General features: G+C 41.4%; 2 protein-coding genes across 2 annotated transcripts; one reads left to right on the forward strand and one right to left on the reverse strand.

Moving 5' to 3' along the window:
- Positions 1–201: 201 nt before the first annotated feature.
- On the reverse strand, positions 202–3,100 carry fbxo5 (F-box protein 5; the record flags this gene model as incomplete). Its single annotated transcript, XM_083987506.1, has 5 exons — positions 202–459; positions 1,317–1,544; positions 1,936–2,026; positions 2,190–2,360; positions 2,490–3,100. The coding sequence occupies 5 exons, from the start codon at positions 3,098–3,100 to the stop codon at positions 202–204; spliced, it is 1,359 nt and encodes a 452-aa protein (XP_083843632.1).
- A 3,141-nt stretch (positions 3,101–6,241) lies between these two features.
- Positions 6,242–10,022, forward strand: mtrf1l (mitochondrial translational release factor 1-like). The gene is made up of 8 exons (XM_083988630.1): positions 6,242–6,772; positions 7,357–7,436; positions 7,572–7,676; positions 7,973–8,051; positions 8,618–8,781; positions 9,151–9,268; positions 9,361–9,497; positions 9,591–10,022. Exons 1-8 carry the CDS (start codon positions 6,352–6,354, stop codon positions 9,801–9,803), a joined length of 1,317 nt encoding a protein of 438 aa, XP_083844756.1. The 5' UTR covers positions 6,242–6,351; the 3' UTR covers positions 9,804–10,022.
- The last annotated feature ends 491 nt before the right edge of the window (positions 10,023–10,513 follow it).

Below are 10,513 nucleotides of genomic sequence, written 5' to 3' on the forward strand. Positions count from 1 at the left end.
ACGTGACACGCTCAGGTTGATTGTCCCAGTCGTGTTTTTTTCAAACAAGTGCTTCAGTCAGTTGATTTGGATGGGAAAGCCACTTGGAGACTGTGCATGTGTAGAAACTTTCCCGTATTGTCCGAGCTGCTGGAAACACTGGCAGCGCACAGTGAGTGAAATATGACGTACTCTGTTAAAACAGCGGGTGATTAAAAACCTTCACAGCCGCCTGACGTTCCTCTTGCTGCGAGCGCTCCCGGGGATGATCTGCGTCGTCTTGGAGGCGGAGCGAGGTCTGGGCGTCACCGTTCGGCAGGGGGTCGAGCCGTGGTAGGACTCTTGGCAGTGGGTGCAGAAGTCGAAGAGACAGTTGATGCGTGTGCATGTGGCCCTCTGCGTCTCAGGCGAGTGCGTCGCTGGCGAACCGCAGCGCTTGCAGGAACGGAGAGACTCGTGCTGCTTCAGACTGTTGGCAGCCTGGACGGAAGAACAAAAACATAAAAATGTTTGTTAAAGATGAAAGATTAAGCTCATTTCAGGGGCTTTTAATATCATATTGGAGCGCAGTGGGGCACTATTGAAAGTTTCGATCAATAAAAATCTCTTTTTGGCTCTTTCCTGCTTCCCTCTGAAATGCTCGGACTCGGTGACAACATTTAAAACATATTTATAAGCCTGAAAAGCATAATAGGTCCCCTTTATTGTATTTTCCATCGCTTTAAATGGAAAGGTAAAGGTAAAGGTACTTTATTTGTCACATATACAGCTAGTACAGTGAAATTCTTTCTCTGCATTTAACCCATCCCTGAGGAGCAGTGGGCAGCCACGGTGCAGCGCCCGGGGACCAACTCCAGATTATGAGCCAGTTCCTTGGTCAGGGGCACTGACTGGAGGATCAACCTAGCTGGCATGTTTTTGTGGTGGGGGAAACCGGAGCACCCGGAGGAAACCCACGCAGACACGGGGAGAACATGCAAACTCCACACAGAAAGGACCTAGGCGGCCCGGGATTCGAACCCAGGACCTTCTTGCTGTGAGGCAACAGTGCTAACCACTGTGCCACCGTGCCGGAATGGATGCAAGAGCACCGTTTTCAGTGGGAGAGCCTGAGCACAAATTTAATCTGTCAATGAATCAATATAAAAACTAATAAGCATATATTCCCAACCAAAAATCAAAGGTTTATTGGCTCCAGGTTGACTGATGTAAGACCCCATACATTTTTTGGAAAAACAAGGTTGTTTTAGGAAATGCTGATGGACCAAATGACAAATTCACACACACACTGCTGATAATGAAAACTATAGTCAACATGTAGTAGTCCAAACACTCACCTGCACAAATTCATTGAAGCGTGTACATTGAGAAGTGGGTGTGCTGCCGTATTGAGAGGGAGTACTCTGTTTAACGACCCTGCAGCTCCGAGAGGAGGATGATGAGGAGGAAGATGAAGATGGCGTGGTTGATGAGGCCAGGGTCTGCATACAGGACAGCACCACTCTGGACACCGTCACATCTCTTGTCAGTCCACAACCTCTTTGTCTCACAGAGCTACTTGACTCCTAAATAAAAAAAAGAAAGAAAGAAAATGGATTAGAGCATTGAAAAACCTGCAATAAGTTTTAGCCACTGTCACTATCACCCTTTGGCAATATTAAGCAAAAATGGGGGAAGTTTAAGTGTCAAGTGATTCAAAACCATGACGTCTGGCATTGTCCACAATCAAAAAAAGGGTAACCAGTCTTATACACATGTGGTTGAATTGGGTTTAACAGTTTTTGAAGCCGATTATGTGGTGTTGTTCCCAGTATCCTGTACTGATAAGGACATATTCTTCTTCTTTGTGTGTAATAATCTAACAATGAACAGCGGCACCAAAATGCAAGTTCTTTTCAACTTGTCTTCCTTCCTTAAATGCGGGTTAAAGTTGTGGGTTCGTGCGCGTTTCCTCACCCTGAGTGCTTCCTCAGCTGCCCGACACCTGTGCAGAGCCGCAGTATCCTCACAGATGATCCTCCGCCACGTCTTGCTCACTTTCTTACAGCTGTTGAGGTGAGAAAAGTTGAACATGTGATGAATATAGAGAACTGAATTCTTGACAGTTTATCCAAGCTCACACGTGCCATACACTCAAAGCACAATCAAAATTACAAGTCAGTCCTGATCTGATGTGAATACGAATCCTCTCTCCTCGCTGTATAGTTTACCTAATGAGGTCCATGTCTCCGAGCAGAGCCAGGATGCTCGTCAGGATGCTTCTCATGTTCCTGGACAGCAGAGATGCAAACACGTCGACGTACTCCAGACCCATCTGGCCTCCGATCACCTGGTGCAAACAATGGTCCTCGGCCACCTTTGAAATGATGCTCCAGTCGTACCTGAGGCAAGATGTGGGGGAAAAAAACAGCTGTAATTTACTCATTTACTTAACAAATTAGTTTAGTCTAACACCTAAAGTTTTCATATTAAGAGAAAGCAAGCTTTATAATATGAGAGTGTAAGCCTACCTTTTATTCTTCTGATAGCTCTTGGTAAGCTCTTCACACACAGCTCGCTGAAACTTCAGTATAGGCAGGTAGTGGTCATTGTGATGGGTGGAGGGGGTGGACGGGGTGGACGTCACTGTTCTCCTTTTAGGACGAGGGGTGGAAGCTGCCACCACAGCAGATATCGGACAGCTAGAGTTCGTCCTCGTCTGACATTTGGAGGGAGAGTTATTTGGCGATATCGTCTTGTCAGCAGCAGGTGGCAAGGATGCTGCAGGTTTTCCCTGGATGTGTTCATCCTCTTCACTCTCATGATGATCAAAAATCTGACTGTTGTGCAGAGACAGGTACCCGCTGTCCTCAAACCCTTCGTCCAGATGAGTCCTATCATGTTCTCTGTTGGTGCTGCTGTTTTCCTTGTTGTGGACCTCTCTGGTGTTGTTGTTCAGAGAAAACAACGTTGTGATCACACTGGCAGGTGGACACGGGGGTTTGATGGGAGTGGGATCTTTCACGGGTGAAGCTTTGTTGAGGTGAACCACCTTGGACTGTGCAGCAGTAGCAGCAGCCATGTTAGCAGAGCTCCTCTCCATCTTGTTGACCCTGGCAGCCTCGTAGCTTGGGTATTTCATCGTGGCTTTCTTGCAGTGAAACATACAAACTGTATAATATGTAGATTCCTGGATAAAACAGGAGACAGATGAAGAAACTGTTAAAAAAAAAAGAGTCTCATGCTGAATGTGACTGTCAAGATGGCTTCTCCCATGCAAGCTACATTAGCTACCTAACCTACCCCGACATCAAAGTTATTTATTTCGTTACGAAACACTAATACAGCAATAAAAAACCTGTATATTGCTCACAGACAGTTACGATAACCATTGTGTACAGTTAAAACATCTACCGCTAAAACATTTTACGAAACAAATGGTTGATTTTTGCGCGGCACAAATTTGGCGGAAAGGCAGCAACTGTGACGTGTGTGTGTATGTGTGTGTACTGTGACAGGAAACTAAAGCAAATTAATGCATGTTAATGCTTTCGAAACAAAAATCAACCTCTTACGATACAACTAAATGCATATTAATGGATACATGATGCTCAGTGTAATATACAGTATCATCACGTAGTTACTTCCATTTTCGCGCTTACTTGCAGTGGGTGTGTGGAAAATAGTATCAAACTTATTTTACCAGCTAGTGTGCAGTAATATAACTCAAACTATGAGCACCGACTGCACTTAATGAGTGATTAAGCACCGTATCTGCTCGTATTGCTGGCAAACATTTAACTTATCTTGCTTTTCCTCGGACGTGACTAAACATTTTAGCAAGTTACGTTGCTACGGCTTAGCTAACACCGCTGACTACCGCTACACATCGAGCATCTTTAATACTAAAGCTTCCTTGTTGAGGTGAAGCAGCTTTCTTACCTTGCGCTTGTAGATAACATTAATCCGAAGCAGACTCGCGTTTCCCTCCGACTGGCAGCTCGTTTCTCCTGAATTAAATGCTCCTCCGCGGACTGAAGGAGTTTCCCGGCGCCAGTGGTTGCTGCATTTGAAATCCGTGCGCAAAAGGCGCAAACCTATCACAGCGAAGCGGGTGCGTGTCCATTTAAACGATTGACCAATGGGAGACGAGCTTCTTTTTTAGAAACGTGAAATGACGTCAACGCGCAAATGACGTTCCGTTCTATTTCTTTCCGCCTCTTGGTGAGTTTGTATGTTTCCCACCAAAAAAGATGAGGATGACAGCAGTGGTAACCTACCGTATGTAAACTATGTTATATCTACAGTATTGGAATATCTGAAGCTACCAAACATTAGCCGAATTAGACATTGGACAATACTATTGAAAAATCCGTAATATTATAAAGGTGATGCACAGGAAATACTCCAAAAATGTAATAATATTTATTATTCGTAAGGGAGTTCATGATGAATATACACATGAGAAAAATAGTCCACGACCCTTCATCTGCTAGCAGCTATACTGTATGTTTATGATATAGTTTCAATAAAACACATTATTCATGGTTACACAGCTTTATGTTGGTTTACATTGTTACAAAGGGAGTTTATACATTTCAGAGTTTATACTCCACTGTCTTTGTGGTCTTTGAAAAGACTACATGTAACATTGTTATCTTGGTGATAATGGTACAGCAACTTAAACAGCACAATAGGCTTTACACATAGTTTTAGACATAGTTTTTGTTTCACGTTACATCACAGTGTGATGCAGAAACTGGGCTAGGTAATTTGCCCTATTGGGTGATCAGCAACAGGAGTTATTTTGCAAGGCAAATACAAACAGAAGAAGAGAGCTTAGTTCTCCTTTTACTACCAGGATTCCCACTGTTTGGGGAGAAAAAAGAGAGAAAATGTTAAAAGACTGGCATTTCACAGAGCAGTTCAGTTCACACCCCTGCCTGGAATGTGTGAAGAGGCTCTTTCATTGAAACCAGACAGGAGACATTGGGGGTTGTGGTAGTTTACATTTGTGCCTCGCTTTACTTATTTAGCATGAAGGCCAATTACTTGGGGGACAGAAATACTCACCTATCAGAATCAGTATTTATTAGGGTGCTTTTACTATGTTGATACCCCATGTTCACGCACTGAAATAGGGAGACAGTTAAGCAGGAGTTAAAGAGGAAATGAGGAAACTCAATTTGGCAGTCAGAGAAAGGATGAAGCTGTATGTAGTAAAGTGCATAATACTAATCTAACGATGATCCCAATGTTGACCTTTTCTTTAATTCAATATCCAATTGAATTAAACACAGTCATTTTTAATTACCATCACAGGAGGGAAGAGAGGGGAAATAAAAAATATCAGGTCAAAGGTCATTTAGTAATGGGCTCCTGTCTTCTAAATATAAATAAATGTCTCATTGTAAGAACTTTATTTTTGTTGGTACATGGTGCAGATATTTAAATTAAACCCATTGTTACTTAGAAGAAACTCACAACAAACTGGAATTACAGATAATAGGCACAACTCTACTCATTTCACTGGTTATTTTTCCACACAAAAATTGTGAAACTATGTCAAGTATTCTCTCAGTCAATCCTCTCATATCATAAAAGTAATAATACAAAGTCAACATATATATTGATACTTTCATTCAACATAAATACAGTGTGTATATTGTGTAATTTCACAATTTGAGTCTTGGAGGACTTTTACTTTTTGTCGCAGGGTGGAGTAATCACGGTGAAGTCACTCAAAGTCTGCACCAAATGTGTCCACAGAAGAAGAAGAATGCGTCTCATCCACTGCGCATGCGTGAAGCAGCCAACATGTCAGCGCCCTTTAGCAAGGTGGTAAAGCAACAATATTCCTTGCAACAAACATTTACGATCATTTATTAGACGGTCTTTAGACAACTCATGAGTGGAAACTGGTTCTGTGTAGTTAATCGATATTTGCGAGGAGACAATAGAGCAAAGAAAGGCGCTCATGCGTTTTGTTATTTAACTGGAAGATCAGAGATTAGGTGGCTAGAAACTAACTGTCAATTAGTTGTTTACTTTTCGCAGAAAATCCTTAGAAATGTAAAATAGGTTGGAGACAAGCTTTTAGTTGAAACCAACTTATTTCACTCGCTTTTTACTCTTCACATTTGCAGGTTAAATGTGGTTTCCTGTGCACCTCTACTTGTGCTAGATTAGTGTTTGGTGTATTTTAAATCTGCTGAATTATGTCTGTATGCATTAGCTGCAGATTAGGGTTCCATATACCTTTGTAAAAGATAATAATTGATCATTGAAATTATCGCATTTGTATATTAAGTTTGGTGAAGTTTCTCTAAAGGGGACCAGCATGTGCCGAACCAAGTTACATGAGGAGAGTCAATAGTCCTATCTGCTCTTACAATGGCTTATAGAAGAGCTATAAACCTTCTTCCTACAGGAAGGGAAGGTATCTTCAGTAAGTTCTTACCTCTTATACAAAAATCACCACATCCCATCAGCCAAATTGTTAGATTTCACAATCATTATGGCAGAAATACAAGGACCTTTCACACCAGTGCACAGTTGCTGGTGACCAAGTTGTTGTCGGTGGATGAGCTTTTCGCCAGGCGCTCTCTGCAGGACTACCTGAAGAAGATGGAGACAGAGTACAGTGAGGCTTTGAGGTTAGTCAACAGCGGTGCGACGGAGGAGCAGCAGTACAGCGAGGAGGAGCTGAAGGCCAAGAGGAGCCGGGTGTCTCTGCTGTCTCCTCTCATCCAGAGCATCAGAGAGCTGGACACCAAGCACAAAGAGATCGCTGAGACTGAGGTGCTCCTGAAAGGTGAGAGAGACTGCTCTGCTGCTACAACACAGGAACAATTAGTGGATTGAATTTAGATCTTTGGTGGAATATCTAATTACTTAAGCCGCAGTTCAGTTTTGAAACAGATTAACACCCATGTGGTGAAATAAAAGCCTGGTAAAGTATCGGTAAATCCTCTATCAGTGTATGTGCAATCCTATATGCAACATATACAGTCATTTATAGTGACTTACAGTGGATATTTTGGAATAAATATGTTGATAAACTGTGCATAAATAATTGTAGGGTAGAAACCATTTCAATGTAATCACTTTAGGTATGAAGCAAAACAAGTATTTCATTGCCATGATATAAATATTTTGTAACAACTTATGACAGCAGACAGAAATATGTTGTTTTGAGGTGTAAATTGTCACTCATCACTAGTAATTATTCTGAGTGATATATGACTTAAATAAAACTTACAGATGCAGAAAATCGACTTGTTCGATCTGCAAATGCCTGGCATTGTCACAGCATTTCTGCTTAAAAAATAACTCATAATTTTAGCTCTAAACATTACACAATCCTTGCTCACTGTATATTTTTGCTTCCCTCCCAAGATGAAGACCCAGCCCTGCGAGAGCTGGCCGAGCTGGAGAGAGAGGGCTGTTTACAGGATGTTCAAGATCTCAGACTAAAGGCAGGACTTATAAATACTTATAAATAAACATGAGAGCTAAAGTTAAAACACAACCTAACTGAAGAAGATGTTTCCTTTCCATTTCATGTTTTGTTTTTGTTTGTTTCTGTGCAATCGATCTGCTTCACCGATCAGATCCTGGATCTGCTGATCCCCGAGGAGGAAGCTGATATGAGCGACCTCGTTCTGGAGGTCACAGCCGGAGTTGGGGGTCAGGAGGCCATGCTGTTCACTGCTGAGGTCTAGAATTACTTTATCCATTATTTACTATCCTAAACTGTTCTTGTTGCAATGATAAGATATTTTTAAGGTAACAACTGAGGAAGTAGCAGTAGATTTATTTATTTGGAAAGAACAAATACATTTTGTCATAAGATTTACACAATTTTTTTATTGTATAATTTATTTATTTAATTTTACATCAGGACAACAATAGAAACCTTAGAATGAACAAAGAAGGAGTCAGGGCTCATAATTAAGATTGAAAACCCACAACATTTTCTCTGTGTTTATGTAATGTCTCTTCTCCTCTGAAGGTGTTCGACATGTACCATGGCTTTGCTCAACATCACGGTTGGACCTTCGGTGTCCTGGAGCACATGACCAGTGAGATAGGTCAGTGGACACGTACTCTAGTTATGTCTGCTAGTGACTGAAGTAGCGCTGGTTAATCTGCCAAATTTGGTATTAAACAGGAAATAGTGTCCACTGTCATCACATGGTTTATTTTATCCAACCGATAGTCCATAAGTGAAAGATATTCAGTTTACAATAATGTTAATTTCATTTGGGGTTAGTGTTAGGTTTAGCAGCTCAGGACTGAAAGTAGGAACAAAAAATGTAAAACGCTGCTGGTAGACTTTTCTTTTTCTTTCTTTCTTTCTTTTTTTTTTTTTTACTAATTGCAATAACTGACCGTAAACACAAGGGGGCGTAATTGCTATGCAACAGATGTGAAGAGTGATCGCTGAAGTGGAAGATTTCAATGTTTTTCCTAAAAAAAAAAAATGTTTTAAAACAAACAAAAAAAAACATTCTATAAATGAATGTGAACATGCTCCCCTCTTGACATAAGAATTTGAAACTACATCTTATTTGCAGTGAGACTGTAAAGAATCACCTGTAATATGAACTAGTGACTAACATTATAGCATTGGTGCGTGTTGATCACCTACCACCAGGTGGATTGCGTCACGCCTCGGCCAGTATCAGCGGCCCTCAGAGCTACAAGAGGATGAAGTTTGAGTCAGGAGTCCATCGAGTGCAGCGGGTCCCTAAGACTGAAAAACAGGGCCGCATGCACACCAGCACCATGACCGTGGCTGTACTGCCCCAACCCACTGAGGTACAGTTTCACATGATGGGTGGATGGATGGATAGATGACACAAACACATAGAGAACAACTCAGTTTCTCTAACGTAATCATTGTAGACCGAATAAATAACATTTAGGAAAGCTAATGCATTTAATTTTGGAATTGGATGTGGGATGGAAATTGAATTACTGACTAATGTGATTACTGTTATTGCTTAATCTGTTTTATTATAGAAATCACAGAAAAAAAAAAAACTATGAAGGAGTAGTCTCAGAAGTAAATCAAGTGTAACCCCATCTGTTCTAATTTAGTCCCACCTTTAGATGTTTCTTCAGTTTCCATTTGTTGCTTCACGCTGTTTTTTTCACATATACTACGTGTTTGTGTCTTCCTGTCAGATCTCTTTCACAATAAACTCTAAGGATCTGAGGATAGAAACAAAGAGAGCAAGTGGAGCTGGAGGCCAACATGTCAACACCACAGACAGCGCAGTCAGAATAGTTCACCTGCCTACAGGTAAAAATCTGCAAACACCTTGAGCTGAGTGTGAAAAGGTGCAATTCAACGCAATCAAAAAAATCTGAATTGTACTTTTCTGTGTTTGTTAGGTGTGGTTGCAGAGTGTCAGCAGGAACGGTCCCAGCTGAAAAACAAGGAGACAGCCATGACGTCTCTGAGAGCAAAACTGTACAGCATGAAGCTGGAGGAGGAAACCAGCAAACGCTACAACCAGCGTAAAGTACAGGTGAGACACTACAGTAGATAATACTTAAAAAAGAACTTGTTTGAATGTTCAAGTCATTTTAGGCGTTGTTTGCTGTTCTCTCTCCTCTTCCAGATTGGCACCAGAGGCAGATCGGAGAAGATCCGGACGTACAACTTCTCCCAGGACCGGATAACGGACCACCGGATCGGCATGACCGTGCACGACGTCAAGAGCTTCCTGCTGGGAGAGGATCTGCTGGACGAGATGAACGCCTCGCTGCAGGAGTTCTCCAACCAGGAGACGCTCTTGGAACTGCTGGAAGAAAATGACCTTGAGGGTTCATGAGTTTGTCTCAGAGGAAGAAGCCTTTTGTGGGAGGAATCTATCTAACCCTTTACAGTATTTCAGCAGAGCACTGAACACTGGAGTATCGCTCACTGCTGTTCTGCATACTGTAAGGAAAAGGACCATGATGGCGGACAAGCTTCTGTCCACCAAGAGTTACAAATATATGGATATTCATTAACAAAAACACATTCGCACATCCAGGATTGAAGTAGTAATGTCAGCATAATCATGAACAAAATGGCCAATAAAACGAATGATGGAGTAGTGACTGTGCAGTCTTTTTTTTAAATTTCAACATGAGCAGCATTGAGAGAAATAACTGTGAATGTACTGTATTTATGTACATGTGTAAGGTCATTTAAAGTGTAAAAAACAAATTCATACTACGTAATGGAGTCATCACTGTGTTTTTTCTGATGCAATGTTTTATTTAGTCTAGTCTAGGTGGAGAAGCTAATATCAGTATATAAGCTATGCAAATTGTATTGGTGTTGCTCTAGTGATGACACTTAAAATTGGCTCACCTTCACTGCAACATGAAAATTTTGCATAGATAGATAGATAGATAGATAGATAGATAGATATGAATATGAATTACTTTATTGATCTCCAAAGGGAAATTAATTTGTCAGCTACCATTTGCAGAAGAATCAAAAAGCCTGATGGCTAAAGGTACAAAGGATCCTCTATATTTCTCCATCCTGCAG

Source organism: Trachurus trachurus (assembly GCF_905171665.1).
Source record: "Trachurus trachurus genome assembly, chromosome: 15".
In the NCBI taxonomy this organism is placed as follows: domain Eukaryota; kingdom Metazoa; phylum Chordata; class Actinopteri; order Carangiformes; family Carangidae; genus Trachurus; species Trachurus trachurus.

Excerpts from the sequence above, each read along its gene's own strand:
- mtrf1l (XM_083988630.1), top strand. The coding sequence starts at position 6,352 with ATGGCTTATAGAAGAGCTATAAACCTTCTTCCTACAGGAAGGGAAGGT. Across the intron at positions 6,773-7,356 it reads GACTGAGGTGCTCCTGAAAG|ATGAAGACCCAGCCCTGCGA; the intron begins GTGAGAGAGACT and ends TTCCCTCCCAAG. Across the intron at positions 9,269-9,360 it reads AATAGTTCACCTGCCTACAG|GTGTGGTTGCAGAGTGTCAG; the intron begins GTAAAAATCTGC and ends TGTGTTTGTTAG.